The following is a 17,056-nucleotide window of genomic DNA, read 5'->3' on the forward strand; positions in this document are numbered from 1 at the left end:
CCTGCACAAGAGAACAGAGGTGAAAAGTAGGTTAGTGGGATGGGGAAGGAATGTGATTTTGCAGTAACTTTCCCCTGGAGTGGGGAGGGAATGGAAATTTTACAATATCCTTCCCCTGTCATGCCCACCAAGCCACGCCCACCAAGCCATGCCCACAGAACCTGTAGTAAAAAAAAATTGAAACTCACCACTGGTTTGGTGGTCTGCAGGAAACCTCCAGCTGTTATTAGCTTGCTCCTTTATCAAAACTTGCTTTCAGCACATGTTGCTGTGAGGTCAATTGGCTTCTCTACAGATATGTTCATTCGTGTGTTGCTTGCATCACTGTTCCAAACAGGAGTTCATCCTGAAACATTTTTTTTCTTTTTACAGACTGGAGGTTTGCATTCAGTGAGAAGTAATGAACACCAACTTCTTTTGCTACAGTAAAGATTTGCCCATGTTTTACTTTACAGCAGATGCCCTGCTGCTTGGGGTCCACAGCTGATCTTTTCCTCCACTGATTCTACTGGGAGGAGAAGAGGCATGTTAGATGGAACATATTCTGGTGGTGCAGGAGGGGGAAACTGAAATGCTTAACTCACTGGAATGGATACTCTGATATGGAGCAATCCTAAAAGGTGGCAGGAGACATCAGGTACCGTAATTAGTTCTCTGTTAATTCCACTTGAAATACAAAGCCCATCCTAATGAACTGCCTCTAGTCTTGCCAAATGATACTCCCTGGGAAGAAGAAAATGCCTTGCTTCCTGCAACATTGGTTTCCATGAAGCAGTAAAGGAGAGGAGACACTTTTCAGCTCCAGCTGGAAGAATTGTCCATTGACCTTGACGAGTTGCCAAGGCCATCTTTGTCCATGAGAGAAGGGGTGATGCTAATGGAAGGATCCAAAGGAATGGGGTAAGGGACGAACAATTCAGGGAGGATTTTCAGAAAGCATTACTCAGTTCTGGCATAGAAAGACCTGGTTCTGTTTCTGAAGTTGCCTAGCTTGGAGGGCTGACATAACCATCACTGCTGATCAATTTGCCTATAGATATTACTACAGAGCGGAAACTTGGCCCTATTTCCAATATGCTGAAAGATGGGTGTGAAAGCTGGCATTCCAAGAAAGAGGAAGTTTGGCCTCTTTGCATATATAGGAATTACAGATAACGGATAACAGATAATCAGAGTTGGAAGGGACCTTGTAAGTCATGTAGTCCAACCCCCACACACAAGCGGGAGACCCTACACCATTTCTGACAAATGGCAATCCAGTCTCTTCTTGAAAGCCTCCAGTGATGGCGCTCCCACAGCTTCCGAAGGCAAAGCTGTTCCATTGGTTGGTTGTTCTCACTGTCAGAAAGTTTCGCCTTATTTCCAGGTTAAATCTCTCCTTGTTCAGTTTCCATCCATTATTCCTTGTCTGGCCTTCAGTTGCTTTGGTTTTGCTTTAGTTTTGCAGCTCCTTCATTTCTTACTTCCATCACTTCTAATATGATGAACTTACTGTTTCATTTTCCTGGTAATCATTACAAAAAACATTTCTGTTTCTATTATGATGGAAAGTGCTGAATTTTGTGAATTTTTAAAAAAAATTCACTTACAAATCCAACTGATTTCATATCTATATTTCAAAAGAGGAAGTCTCAAATACTTTCTAATTTGGCATTCAGTAACAATATTGATAACAGCAACAGATAGAAGAATTGAAAGAATGACATCATTGGAAATCACTTCCTATAATAATAAGTTGGGACACCAGAAAGTGAAAGGACTTTAAAAGGCAGGAGTTCACTCACTCTTCTCACTTCTTACTTAAAGCTGTGAACATTTGAATCTTTCCAGGCTCAGCATTTCCATCCAGGACAGAAAATAAATCCTGGTAAATATTTCTTTTTTTCTTTAAGCAAATTGGCTTGTTGATTATTGTAGAACAGAAGATTTATAATGTTCTCTCTATTCAGCATCATTTTAAGGATCTGAGAGCAATTTTAGCTATAATAGATTGTTGGCTTTTCAATAGATGACAGCATTGCAATTGTTTGCTTTCATTTAAAGAATGTATTACATACATACATACATACATACATACATGGATGGGATCTGACCGGTATAACTACTGGTTCTGTTGCTATGCGTCGTGTGCACATGCGTGAGTTGCGCAAGTGCAATTTACGACCTGCTGAGCTGCCCAAGCAGCTGAAAAGTGCTGCATGCAGACGCGGAGCATTTGAAAAGCCTCATTTTTCCTGGTTTTTCCAACCTCAGCTGTGCCGCACAAAGCAGCTGAGGTTGAAAAAGCAGGAAATAAAGGACAGGTAAGAGCCCGAATGGGCGAGTGGGCCAAAACAGCAGCAGAAACAGAACCGGTTCTATGTCTGCTGCTCTTTGGAGCAACCAGTTCTACAGAGGTGGACAGAACCAGTAGAATCCTACCCCTGCATGCATGCATACATACATACATACGTGTGTGTGTGTGTGTGTGTGTGTGTCTGTGTCTGTGTGTAAAAGAAGAAACAGACATCCTACTATCTCCAGAACTTAAAATTATATTTAATGTACTTACTAACCTTTCACCAGCCTCTGATAACATTGTCAGAGTGTTAACCTACCATTACAGAGATCTTTGCCTTTATATATCATTACTCATTAATCTCTTGTTACTTCCTCCTTTGATCAACATGACGGAAACAAAAACAACAGAGCTAATTACAGATGGGAGGTAGATGGAAGGGCCTATCATGAGTGCAAGGGCTAAATTGATTAAGGATATATAAAGGCAAAGATCTCTGTAATGGTAGCTTAATACTCTGACGATGTCAGCAAAAGCTGATGAAAGCTTAGTAAGTACATTAAATATAATTTTACGTTTTGGAGATTGCAGGATGTCTGTTTCTTCTTTTACAAGCTGAAACTTGTATTTTTAGAATAGTTTGGTATGTATGTATGTATGTATGTATGTATGTATGTATGTATATACATGCATACCCGCTCCTCTGACAAATATCCACCCATTGTTTATCTAAATTCTTCTATACAGACATCAGAAATTCATTTATGAGGAGTGAACATGTTTTTTAATTAATTTAATTCAAGAAACTGTGATGCTCCTAAAATAGTTTATTAAATGGATGTATGCCAGATTTATGCTAACATCACTGAGAACATTCTCAAGTTTATTTTGCTTAACAAAAATCCTAGCAAAGTGTTTTAGCTAAAGAATATTCACTGAATCAGTAGTAAACATCGGTTTATTTTATTGTTGCATATATTTGCTTAAAGTTATTGCTCCTACACCAGCCCTAATATGATTTTTTTTAAAAAATCCATCCTTTCCCTAAATACATTGCAGTGCAGAATTTCTTGCAGAATTTACATTTCTAAATGCCAAATTAAATCAAAAGTTTATTGTACCTATAAGACAGTCAGTGAAGTGAAAGTAAAACAGGTAAAAATTAAAATATAAAATTAAAAAGAAACTGGTGTCGAAAGAGTAGCCAAGCTTTCTGTCAGAGGATTTCCGAGGATGTGGGGATGACCTGTGAGAGGCAGGAGGAAGAACCACAGCCTAGACAACAACTCTGAGTCCAAAGGATGAGTGAAGAAAGCATCTTAGAAGGGACCCTCCCAAATTTTCAAGATAGTAAAAGGGAGGGACAGGAGAGGTGCTCTCAGACTTGCAAGATTCTGTTACTGTAACCCCAGAATAAAGATAGAGCTAGCACCTCTGACTGTGCTTCTTGTTTGGATTACCTCACAGTGCTAACAACCTTACACATCTGGAAGTTCTCCTCCCATCCCACACTTTTTCTTTTCCTTCTGGGAAAACTAGGGATGATATCATCTTTAAACGCTTTGCTCATCTCTTCTTCAGATTTAAATTTTGTAATCAGATCATTGTCTAGGCCAGGGGTCACCAGATCATTGTCTATTCGGCCTCAGGGACCACTAAATTCATAATTTTAAATCCTGCGGACCACTAATACAATCTGCCTAATGACCAGCTGGGTGGGTGTGGCTAGGTGGGCATGTGACTGGATGGGCATGGCCAACTCGATGTCACTCAATGTTGAAGGATGCCTCATTGGCCTCTACTCGCCCACCCCTTCCCAGCCACTCCTTGCCTCTCTGCCCAGACATTTTAAGGCCCCAACAGGAAGCAGTTGTTGGAGCTAAGCAGCCACCGTGAGAAAGAGCTGGCAAAACAGCTCAGTTCAAATTGGATCTGTCCGAGAAGGAGGCTCAGCAGAAGCACCTCACTGAGGACTATGATCATAGGCTTTCCAAGCAGAGGGAAGACCTGTGGGAGGGCAAGGTCAGGTACCAGTGCTGGAGGCTCAGTGGGCTGAGATGGTCAGCCAATTCCAGGCCATTATGCAGTACCACTGGAACAAGGCCCTCTGGCTCTTCACTACCAGCAGCATTTCCCTCCAATCTTTGCCCAAAGCCCCATACCAGGAGGCTGAAGCAGACTCCAAGTCAGAATTTCTGCCCCTCTCCGACCCACAGAAAAAGATCCCAAAGGGGGAGACTCTGTAGCAACACAAATGTTCATTGCACATATCCGTCTCAGGGGGCGTAGTTTGAGGACCCCTGATTTAGGGGGCGTAGTTTGAGGACCCCTGATTTAGTGCAATATAAAAAAATGCAAATAATTTTTTTGAGGACTACCAAAATTTTCTCACAGACCACCAGTGACCGCTGGTCTAGGGTGTAACATTTTTTTCTTGTCTCCCAGAGTTTTCTTACATACCACAAACCATTATGGTTCTTTAATCAAATGTATGACTCCCTGCTTACAGTTGAAACACAGGTATTTGAAGATAATAATATTCGTATATTAAATTTATATGCCATCCCACTCCCAGCAATCTAGTACTGGAATTCTTACAGATTTCATCCTCTGGTACATCTCTTAAAGTCATATGAATAAGCATGAGACTGCAATATTAGTAAATATCAGTGCACTTCAAATTGGTCTTTTTAACAGGGACATCCCCAGAGTAGCCAAGCCCTTAATTCTAATTATTAGTTACACAATGATTACTTAATAATTCCCAATTGTTACAACTTTTGTGTGGATATTCTAGCAATTTCATGCATGATTTATTGGCATCAAACATTTCTCAATCTTCTAAACACCTTTTTTTTTAAATATAGGTACAAGAAGATGGGACTCTTATTTTTAATGGTTTTTGCAATTCAAGGCATTTTATCTTCCATGAGAATAGTGCCCCAAGCCAGAAACCCTGAAGCATACATGAACATTGTAAGTTGTAATTGTGTTGGTGATTGATGTTGTATAATATAATATAATATAGAACATTAAAAAGGGCAGTAAGGATAAATGGATCCCTAGAATAAATGTTTAAAACAGGGTATTTCAAGTTCCATATTTATTCAGTCCCAGAAAAGCAAAAAACATTTTAAAAATAACCCTGCCTTGGTTTAGTTTACGATGTAATAGAGAGAAACAGATGGTCTTTCAAGATAATGTTCTCATAGCCTATAACAATAAATAATATTCCTGAACTATCCTATTGCTTCTGTTTCTTCCCTTCCTCAAAAGAGCTAAATAAAAGCTGAAAATGACTAGAAAATAGTACAAGTAAATTAAAAGAATTATTTATAAATAAATAAATAAATAAAAGAAAGTCTTTCCAGGAGCTTTAATGATTGATTAATTACGATTAGGGGACTGGAGACTAAAACATATGAAGAATGGTATAGGAACTGGGCATGGCTAGTCTAGTGAAGAGAAGGACCAGGGGAGACATGATAGCAGTCTTCCAGAATATGAGGGGCTGCCATAGAGAGGAAGGGGTCAAGCTATTTTCCAAAGCACCTGAAGGCCAGACAAGAATAATGGATGGAAACTGATCAAGGAGAGATTCAACCTGGAAATAAGGAGAACTTTTCTGACAGCAAGAACAAGCAACCAACGGAATGGTTTGTCTTTGGAAGTTCTGGGAGCTTTATCACTTGAGACTTTCAAGAAGAGATTGGACTGCCATCTGTCAGAAATGGTGTAGGATCTCCTGCTTGGGCGGGGGGTTGGACTAGATGACCTATAAGGTGCCTTCAACTCAATCTATAAAATATCTGTAAATCTGTAAATTCTTTCCATTATGGATCACTAATGCTCTTCTAGGTTAAAAAGAGCTTGGTAGGTTTTATTGATAATGATTACATGTTCTCATTTTTAAAGTAATACATACACATTAATTCTTCCAATCCTTTTCACATTTGATATTCTACATTTTTTAAAAAAACACATAATCCTTTGGCTATTTCCAGACTTCTTTTTGGTTGTGCTACAGATTAATAATGCACCAGTTGATAGGTAACGTAAAAACATGATGCATTTATACTGAAATTTCCTTCACCAGAGTGAAATCATTCACCACAAAGGATACCAAGCTGAAGAATATGAAGTAGCAACTTCTGATGGCTACATTCTCACTCTTAACAGAATTCCACATGGCAGAAAACAACATTGGAGCCAATGTAAGTAAAAATAAATAAGACTATACATTTTTAAAAATTGTGAGAGATATTTATGAAAAGTTTGTTTAGAACATTTTGCAAATAATAATAATAATAATAATAATAATAATAATAATAATAATTCAGATATGTCTATCTTATCCCATTGGAGTAGCCAACATTATGTGACAGATTGTCTTCCAGTTGACACAACTTTCAAATATACTTTTCAACTGATCACAGAAATCATGGGTTGAAAGCTTCTAGCCATCACCTTTCTAAGAGCAGGAACGGAAGTATAATTCCCAGTTCTTAACTTTTTGAAGATTTTTGAAGATGGAGGAAGGTAGAACTTAGAAGGGTACAGAGGTAGGTACATGAATTTATTCTTAGGCATTTAGGATAGCAATAGCACTTAGACTTATATAGTGCTTTATAGTGCTTTACAGCCCTCTCTAAGTGGTTTACATTATATTGCCCTCAACAACCTGGGTCCACTTTTTACCCACCTGGGAAGAATGGAAGGCTGAGTCAACCTTGAGTCTGGTGGGATTTGAACTGCCAAACTGTAGGCAGCTGGCTGCAGAGGTAGCTTGCAGTACTTCACTCTAACCACTGCGCCACAGAGGCTCCATACTTATTTCTAGGTATTTAGGATGCATATTTTCCCCAACATTAGGCATTAATGATGTGTGTGTGGGGGGGGTGTATATGTATGTATGTATATATGTGTGTGCATGTGGTCATGTCACTTTTTTCAGTGCCATTGTAAATTTTAATGGTCACTAAATGACCATTTTAAAAACTAAAATTCAATTGAAACTACATATGGACACCCTTATTCATTTTTATGGATCTCACTGACATCTAGAAAGCCTTTTTAAAGTGATCAGTTCAATTGGGGGAAGACAAGCAACAGAGAAGAAGGCAAAAAAGCAAAGTAATGGGAGAAAGAGGCAAAAGAAACTACCTCTGTCTACTTTGGATTCTAGCTCCATCATAAATTGCCTTTAATATCCTTTATCATGTGACTCCCAACAGATTAGATTTTGGAAATATGATCCTCAATGGAAAAATAAATTCCATGTCATGATGGAGAAGTGTTATTTTTTATTATTAGATAAAAGAATGATAAATAATGGATTTAGCAGAGTGAATTGATAATATGATGACCAATTGATGAACTCTTCCCAGACCCCTCAATGATAAGCAGCATTCCTTTTATAGATACTTGCTACCATTGACCAGGGAAGACTTAAAATCACATAAAGAATTTGTACTTTTAGGAAATTATGAATACGAATATTTTGAATATGAATGAATATTTTGCTCTGGTTTTGAGTAGCAGCCTAGATTCTAATATTAATTTGGGGACAGGGATGAGGAACTAAGGACCTACGTTAGTACTGAATCTTGAGTTGCTCCATGTGCACAAGATAAACAAACTTGGGTAGCCCACAAAATTTCAGGAACGGATGTGAACAATAATGATCTTTGTGATGTCCTTTTACAGCAGGAAAACCAGCTGTACTTTTGCAGCATGGCTTATGTATAGAAGGAAGGATATGGGTTGCAAACATGCCCAATCAAAGTCTTGGATTCATGCTAGCAGATGCAGGTTATGATGTCTGGATAGGGAACAACAGAGGCACCTCCTGGTCTCGAAAACATCAACACCTTACAATCAAGCAAGACCAGTATCATGCTTACAGGTGATTTAAAACAGAATGGATAGACAGCCTCACGATCTGTGGTGTTTTGTTTTTGTTTGCTTTTAATTGCATTTCTTGGACTTAATGTGGAGCAGCTTTTTACCAGATTGCACAACCGTATTCACAAATCCATACGATTTAGCTGCATTTCCTATTTCTTTGTTCAAAATACATGTTATTAAATTTTAAGCCTGTGTTACAAAGGAGAAATGTTTGGCTTTTTACTGTAAAATACAGTAAAGATTTAAACATTCAACAGCAAGAATGGAAGAGAATTTTTTTTGAAAACAGAGTAGTGTGAAAGTTTGTCCTTAATTCTTTGGTATTAATCAACTGATTATGTTCTCCTTCGTCATGTCAATAACATTATAAAACTGGTGGTTAGTAATAACAAGTAACAATGAAATAGGCTGTTCATATTCTTATTTGTAAAGAAAAATCCATCCATTGATTCATCCATTGACAAATATTATGATATGGAGTTTCAATCCTTCAACTTATTTTTAAGAGTTATATTAGGGGTGTATAACATTTTTTTTTACCTGTAATCAAAGGAATGAAAAGTTCCATGTACATGTGGAGACTGATAGAGATATGAACTATTTCCTTGCCCGTGAATGTATATGCAGAGTTCACAGCAGGGGTGTCCTCAGGAAGATTAAAAAATTGACATGTCCCCAAGGTTCTTTTTCAGGAGGCAACTGGACTTTGTTGTTATTTTTTTGAAGATGTTTTGCTTCTCACCTGAGAAGTTTCTTTAGCTCTTGCTGGATGGTGGGGAATGGAAGGATTTATATTTCTTGTAGATAACTGGTCATTTGAATTCTTTTAGAGAGTCATTAAGGCCACTTGGAGTTTATTTGTGTCATCTGGGTCACAGTGCAAATGGATGTGAGCCTTCTGTGTTACAAAGGTAACATAGATACAGCATTTGGATTGGTGAAACTCCCCAACCAATCCTTAAGAATCGTGGTGATGTTAGTAAGGTGACTTTCCAACTCAGGACAGGGAGTGAGATCATGCAAAGAGGCCTCTTTATTAGACACAGCGTGCGCCATCTACAGGATCTTTTTTGTTACTACAATTAAGGCCACTTGGAGTGTATTTGTGTCGTCAGGATGACAGTGCAAATGGATGTGGGGCCTTCTTGGCTTTAGGATGTTTTCTGCCCTGTGACCCTTCACTGGTGAAGACAGGCACAGGCTTTTGGGGATGAGTCTGTGTTGCCTGCATCTCAAATTGAAGCACAAATGATTACTATAGTCTGCAATTTTTCTGGAAATCCGTTCATACTCCTGCACCATGCAAAGGGTGTTCATCTCAAAGTACATGGCTAAATGTCTATGAAACTTCTTGGATAAGAAGCAAAACATCTTCAAAGAAAAACAAGTAAATCCAGTTGCCTCCTTAAGAAGGCACCTTTGGGACCACCATGATCTGAATGACTGAGAATTTCTAAAAACATTTTAAAAATTGACAGTTGCAACAGCACCATTAAAGTTCCCATCCCTCTTATGTTATAGGCATCACATACACGATACCTGTAAAAAACAAAACAACACAGGACTTCAGTCATGGTCGTGACCATCCTCTCATCTTTTTAGGATACCCCAGACACAATTGATTCAGAGTATGTTTATTTCTACCATGGATCTCAGTACTTATTGCCATCCATTTTTGAAAAGGATGGTTCAATCTACCTATATTATGTTGAAATTATATTGATTGAATTAGAGAGCTCATAAAAACAATGTCAATTAACTTATTTAATATAAACTGTCTATTATATTTTACAGTTTTGATGAAATGGCCAGATATGACCTCCCAGCCATGATTTCTTTTATTGTGAAAAAAACGAGAAATTCCAAGATACATTTAGTGGGCTACTCTCAAGGTGCCACTCAAGGTATATTATAGAAACCACTACTACACAAACTGTATAGTATGTATCCATGGCTTCCATATGGCAAAAGACAGAGATGGCAGAGATAGAGATTTTATAAAATTAGAATGACATTAATATATGTTTATTTCACACATGCTTTTAGATATATTCCACAGAAAAACCAGGGTAGAAAAAGTTAATTTCTTTAAAACAGGATAAAGGCTTAACCAAGACTTCTGATTTGGATTTTTAAATAATCTGCTTATTAGTCTTCAGGAAGTCTCTTAAAAATGCTTAATGTTCTTTCAATGCAACTTTCAGAAATTAAGTAATATCATGCTACTAAAAACTAAATAAAGTTTAGTGAAATAAAGAAGTTGGTTATTGCAGAATAGTTCAGTGGATAGCAATATATTGCCCAGGTGAGCTACAACTTCCTCAAGTAGCATTAGCAGAACTCTATAACCAAATCATTTCAAAGTGGCCCAAACCTCATGAGATCACTCAGCTCAGGCCCTGAAAACAGCTGTCTCTCCACCTGAGCATGAGTAGATAGATGGGCCCTGCTCTGCGTCTGGCTCCGAGACCTCCTGCTCCTCAGAGCCTTCCGCCGGCCCCGATGGTAACCCAGTCACTCCCTCCATCTCCTCTGACTCATCTGACTCAACTGCCATCTCCACTGGTAGTTGACGAACCACAACACTTAAGTATTTTTAATTTGAAAATCTTGCATATGAATATTAGTTTGGATAAGAATCTATTCCCCGCTCCCCAAAAAAATCTATCCTGGTTCTTTTACTTCTATTGATTTTGCTTAGAGTTTCACCTAAAATATGGACTCTAGAAAAATATGGTTTTTTTAGGCTAATATTTTGGGCCTGTATTCTCAGGTTTGATTGCACTTTCATCTGTGCCATATGTGGCTGAAAAGATAAAAATGTTCCATGCCTTGTCTCCAGCAACCATAGTAAAGAATTCTCAAACTCCAATAATCAAATTACTATTCCTGCCAGATGCTGTATTAAAGGTATTTGACATATAATGTGATGGTAGTAGCAAAGATGAAGAGTTCAATTATTTAATTTTGTTCCCCTATAACACATAGATTCAACTTTGAGCACATAACGTTTTGATTTTTGCCTTAATATCTGTTGTATGAGGAATCCCTGCTACATAAAATGGTTCCTATGATATGGGACCATTTATGATCCAATCTTTCTTCTAGATATAGTAAGCTTACTAGCCAAAAACTAAAATGTGGAGATGCATTTTAATTCACTCTGCTGTGCTTCTGCTGATCTGAACTTTCTTGAAATACAATATTGACATAGATGAGCTAGTATTAAGAGTTACTAACATAGTTAGCTACTAACATTAGAATGGCGACATATTTTTTAAGTTCACACCTGAATACTAAAAAAATATTGGAGAAAGAGCTATAAAATGCTTTATGTGAGGGAACCTTACCTGCAAAAATGCCAGAGGCTTAAAATGCTTCTCTTTCAAGATGCACCTAAAGTCTCAAGGCTGGGGGACCAAATTTAGCAGATGTATAGAAATGAGAAACTGACAAAAACCAACACAATAATACCCACAAATAAATCATAGATACAAATAACTTTTGGCAGCCTATGCTCATATTGAAAGTGGATAGCTATTTGTTATCCATGTTGCAAGTAGCTCTTACTCAAGTAGGCTGGAAATCTGATTTGTTTATTTGGCCTAGATGGTGTTCTTCCTCCTCCTCTGAATTATCTGGTATTATGTGGTAAATCAGGTTGGCAGAATTATTCTGCTAATAAGATCATTACAACATCAGCCTTCCTGGAAGAGGAAGCTGGCAGCTCTTGTCTCTCAAACTGTGAATAAGTCCTCTCACTTGTCCTGTGGATGAGAAAAACAAGGCCAATGAGCAGTGAAGAGCTGTGATGAAGAATGGGCAGACCTTAAGTGGCCCAGAAAAGCCTTTGGCAGCAGCAGGTCAGCCTTATAAGATTGTCCAGACAGGAAATGCAACCAGATGGACTAACTCTACTTTATTTTAAGGTTAAATTAACAGAATCTTAAACGTTTGAAAGTACATTTTTCTCCCATCATCTTTACCAAAAATTAGATAAATTTAACTTCCGAGATGCTTGCCATGCCCAGATTCCTTTTGTGAGACCAGCAGCTGCCTCTTATCTGTTCCCCTGGATGTGGCTCTTCCCTCATCTCCCATGGTCCTTCCCAGGTACCACTGCACAGAAGGTCGACAGCCACTTCAGTCTGGGGCTGACTGTGTTGAACATATGTCCATCAGAAACAGCTCCCTTTCAGGAAAATGAAAGGGAAATGCACTTTTGGAAGATGCATTTCAAGTTCTCCAGGTGAAATCCTGAGAGATTAAGGTGCATTCACTTTCTTTCTAAATAAGTAATTACAGTTATTTGCATGGTTAGAGTGAAACCAGGCATTCTCACATCCAGCTATTCCAAGCTATTTGCTTTGAAACAAAATCATCATGCTCCCATCCTAGGAGAAGCCAAACTCTAGAACACTGATCCATATTTATGTAATTACATATAATATTAATATATTTACAGGGTTTATTGGGCAGAAGGGATTTCTTCCTGAGAAATGAGATTTCAAGAGAAATTGTCATCCGCACATGCAGCTCCATAATTTACAACAAACTCTGCTCCCGAATTATTTCATTTTTTGGAGGTTATAATGAGAAGAATCTAAATTTGGTATGTATCAAGAAAAATGTATTTTAGCTGTCTGAAATTTCTTCTGAACACCTCACAGAGATTAAAAAACTGTTTCCATGAACTTCCATGTCTTAAATAATGGGAACTGCTTAATTAACAGGCAGCATAAACTTCATCACAGCTTTAGCAATTGTGCATATTTATAGTGAATATATGGTTCCTTCTAGTTTTCTCCCTGCACAATTCATATAGGAGGAAGGAAGGAGGCTTTGCCATAAAATAAACTGAGCTGAACTAAACCAGACTAAATAAAGGAAACTGCAGCTCAGGAGGAAAAAACTATCCCATGGTGGGCGCAGTGGTTAGAATGCAATACTGTAGAGTTAACTCATTGCTCACTCCAGGAGTTCGATTCTGAGAGGCTCAAGGTTGACTCAGCCTTCCATCCTTCCAAGGTTGATAAAATGAGGACCCAGATTGTTGGGGGCAATAGGCTTACTCTGTAAAGCAATTAGAGAGGGCTGTAAAGCACTGTGAAGTGGTCTATAAGTCTAAGCGCTATTGCTAAGTGCTATTAAGAAAATTGGAAAGTTACTTCAATGATCAAAATATCTGTTGCAGAGCCGCATGGATGTTTACATGTCATACTTTCCAGATTCAACATCCGTTCAAAATATACTTCACTGGGGACAGGTAAAGTATCTGAAAATCCAATATTGTTTTTCAGGATTTCATATGATTATAAAAAGGAGCCGCAATGGCACAGTGGTTAGAATACTGTACGGCGGGCTACTTCTGCTGACTACCGACTGCCTTCGATTTGGCACTTCGAATCTCACCAGGCTCAAGGTTGACTCAGCCTTCCATCCTTCTGAGGATGATAAAATGAGGACCAAGATTATTGGGGGACAATATGACTCTGTAAACCATTTAGAGAGGGCTATAAAGCACTGGGAAGCAGCATAAAAGTCTAAGAGTTATTGCTATTAAACTTTACAGGAACAGTACAGGCCTGAATTGAGGGAAGGAGAAACCAGTTTGTTTTGTGAGGTGCCAGGAGGTACTAGGGTGTATACTGAGTGTTCATCAGGTCCCAAGAACCAAGAATGACCCATGGAGTTACTGAATGACACATGGAGTTACTGAAGAGTAGTTTCCTTTATTGTTCTTCACCTACAGCAGAGGTGTCAATCTGTCACCACTGCATCACGTGATGTATCAGGACTTTTTCCCCCTTCACTAAACCAGGTGTGGGTGTGGCTAGCATGTGATCTGACTCATGGGCTGGGAGTTTGACAGCCATGACCTACAGGCAGAATCTTGCCAGACTAAAGCAACTATTTGCATAACTACATATATACTCTGGAAACAGCTAGAGAAAAGCCATTTTAATCTTCTTACTGCTGACCAAACTTTCCAAGATCTGCTATCTCTTCACCTCTGGAAAGTAGCTCTCCCACCTGGGAATCCAGACTACATACCACCATAGTTTTACAATGATAGAGAGAAGATGGTACAGTGCACAATATGCCTTGATTCCTTGATGGGCTGGGATTATTGTTGTGCGTTGCATTACGACCATTACCATTCATTATTGGTGTCACTTGTAACAGAAAGTTCTAATGATCTTGGGTCTGCCTAAAGTCTTTGCTCAGTGTTTAAAGCTATACTTTCAGTGTTTAGTATAATAAAACACCAGAATTTGGAATCATTTAGAAATCACTTCTCCCTCTTTCCCTCCTTCCCTCCTTCCTTCCCTCCTTCCTTTTCTTTCTATCTATCTATCTATCTATCTATCTATCTATCTATCTATCTATCTATCTATCTATCTATCTATCTATCATCTCCCTCTCTTTTTCTCTCTCCCTCTCCCTCTAACCCTCCTCTCCCCCTCTCCCTCTCCCCCTTCTTCCCTCCCCTCCCCTCTCTAAAATCTAGATCTACAAAACAGGACAATTTAGAGCTTTTGATTATGGGGATGGAAATAAGGAGAGATACAATCAGGTAAGATTTATGCACTACTTAAAGTTCACTTCTCTTCAGCAAGTACACAAGGTGCCCATAAATGACTGTATTGTTCTTGACTAGCTGCAACTGCTTTTGTGCATATTACCAAGGGAAAAAAATGAGGGCAACTCATGTACAAGATAATATACCGGGTTCAATGCATAACTATTAAAACCCAACAATCATTGGGGAGCCAAGCATTCACAACCAAATTTGTTTCCCTTTTTTGCTTAAAAACATCTCAAGCTGCTTTCAACCTAATGAACTTCAGGCAGGTGTGTTATTTGAACAAGTAAAAGTCTTGCTCTTCTATAACACATTTATATGATACCCCTTAACATTTATTTATATATGAATTTTATTCATCTAATTTGGTTGCCACCCAACTCTAATTGATTCTAGCAGCTCACACAGTATAATAACAAAATAACAAAAATGAAGTCAGAATGGAACACAAGCCAATAAACAGAATGGTGTTTCCAGTCAATAATACCAAGCATATCATACATCCAACAAGGGACACTAATCATCTTAGCCCAATGTTTGGAAGAAGGACAGGTCTTTAAGGCCCTCTGGGAGATCACTAAAATGACTATTGTTTCATAGTGATTTTATCAGGACACCTCACTCACTGTGCAAAGATTTCTATCACTGAAAATATTTGTTCTAACTAAATTACCGTGATCAAATATTAAAATATTCACCTCATCTTTTACCTCCTTTAAAAATTCATTCTAATTTTTCAATAGGCAGTTTGTATTTAGTATGCCATTTCGTGTGGGAAAAAACTTCCTCAGTTGGTTTATTTTTGTCTTTTTAGGATGAGCCGCCATCTTACAATGTAGAACGCATTACAGTACCAATAAGTATATGGTATGGAGAGAATGACCTGTTAGTGACACCTGATGATGTCAAAGCATTAATTAACCAGCTCCGTAGTGTTGTCTACAAAGATAGCTTATCTGACTGGAATCACGTTGATTTTGTTTGGGGCCTTGATGCTTCTAAGAGAGTTTACAGTCCTCTTATTAAATTGATATCCTTACATACATGATGTTGTAAATCTGCATAAATTAAAAAAGTACTTTTCCTTTAGGTTTGTAAGAAATTAGTGATATATAAATATAATTGTTATTGCTGCTAGTAATCACAAAAGGGATTTTGAAAATCATGGGAGATTGCTTACTTAATGTTGCTTTCAATCATATTTTGTTATGAGTCTGTGCTTATATCCCAAGCTGGCCAAATACTCACGCTCTAAAAGAGTCAAAGTCTGAAAAACATCTGTACAATACATGGGAACCTTGGGGTTACAGTAGTTAACTGTACTGCTTTTAATCATAATGCAAAGATATTTTGCTACTTGATGGTCTCATAAAGAAGCTAAGAAGAATTAATTTTTGGATCTTATTTCATTACTCCATGTGACACAGTCCTATTTGAATGTAGTAGATTAGTCTAGAGAAAGCAGAGTTCTGTCATCCAACAATTTCTTGCCATTTCTCACCCTATTGCAGGGAGGTCAAACTCAAGGCCTGGGAGCCGGAGCAGGCCCTCGGGGTACTTGGGTCTAGCCTATGGGGCTGTCCTAGAAACAGCAAAGGATCAGCCCGCGGTGCTTCTGCTAGTAAGAATGGCCTCCCAAATTCCATTTGGGCTGCCACAGTCTCCTGCAAACCTCTGCCAGTGAAAACGGAGCTTAGGAGGGCCCTCCCAAGCTCCATCTTCACTGGCAGGGTCTTGCAGGAGGCTGTGGCAATTGAAAACGGAGCTCGAGAGCCCGTTTTTGCTGGCAAAGTTCTCAGGCCACCACAGGCACAGCTGACACAAGTGATGTCAAGCTGGCCACGCCCACCCTGGTCAAACCCACCGCACCCCCCCCAAGTCAAACACAACCCTGATGCGGCCCTCAATGACATCGAATTTGACACCACTGCCCTATTGCCTATTGATGGGACTACTTTCTTCAACAGGAGGATTGTTACTAGATGAAAGAAAGTTACTCTGATTTTTGAACTCCAGCTTTATTGTGAGTTGGCTAAAGGATAGCAGAGAGCAGGCAGTTGGCTTTAATAAAATAGTTGTCCTTTTGCTTTTGAAGTATGTTTTTCATCTGAACCTTTGTATGGTAGAAACCACATTGGTGTAAATTTAGTACGTCACTTAAGCACTTAATAACATGACCTGCATCACGTTTTGCAATTACAGTAGGATGTGATAAATATCTCAGTCCTCTCTGTGTATCAGCATTTGCGTGCTATCACATGGAGGACATCAGAATTCATGTGCTA

General features: G+C 38.6%; 1 protein-coding gene across 1 annotated transcript; it reads left to right on the forward strand.

The window, feature by feature from the left end:
- Positions 1–1,810: 1,810 nt before the first annotated feature.
- LOC148125777 (lipase member M-like) lies at positions 1,811–15,819 on the forward strand. Its single transcript, XM_087932380.1, has 10 exons — positions 1,811–1,867; positions 5,146–5,254; positions 6,375–6,492; positions 7,985–8,183; positions 9,980–10,089; positions 10,959–11,095; positions 12,651–12,797; positions 13,380–13,451; positions 14,697–14,762; positions 15,586–15,819. Exons 2-10 carry the CDS (start codon positions 5,156–5,158, stop codon positions 15,817–15,819), a joined length of 1,182 nt encoding a protein of 393 aa, XP_087788506.1. The 5' UTR covers positions 1,811–1,867; positions 5,146–5,155.
- The last annotated feature ends 1,237 nt before the right edge of the window (positions 15,820–17,056 follow it).

This window comes from Pseudonaja textilis, chromosome 4 (genome assembly GCF_049901715.1).
Source record: "Pseudonaja textilis isolate UNSWEBS1 chromosome 4, rPseTex1.2, whole genome shotgun sequence".
In the NCBI taxonomy this organism is placed as follows: Eukaryota; Metazoa; Chordata; class Lepidosauria; order Squamata; family Elapidae; genus Pseudonaja; species Pseudonaja textilis.

Bases quoted from the DNA above. Each gene is read 5' to 3' on its own strand.
- LOC148125777 (XM_087932380.1), top strand. From the start codon at position 5,156: ATGGGACTCTTATTTTTAATGGTTTTTGCAATTCAAGGCATTTTATCT. The intron at 11,096-12,650 runs GTATTTGACATA...ATATATTTACAG, and splicing joins TGCCAGATGCTGTATTAAAG to GGTTTATTGGGCAGAAGGGA. The intron at 13,452-14,696 runs GTAAAGTATCTG...TCTAAAATCTAG, and splicing joins ATATACTTCACTGGGGACAG to ATCTACAAAACAGGACAATT.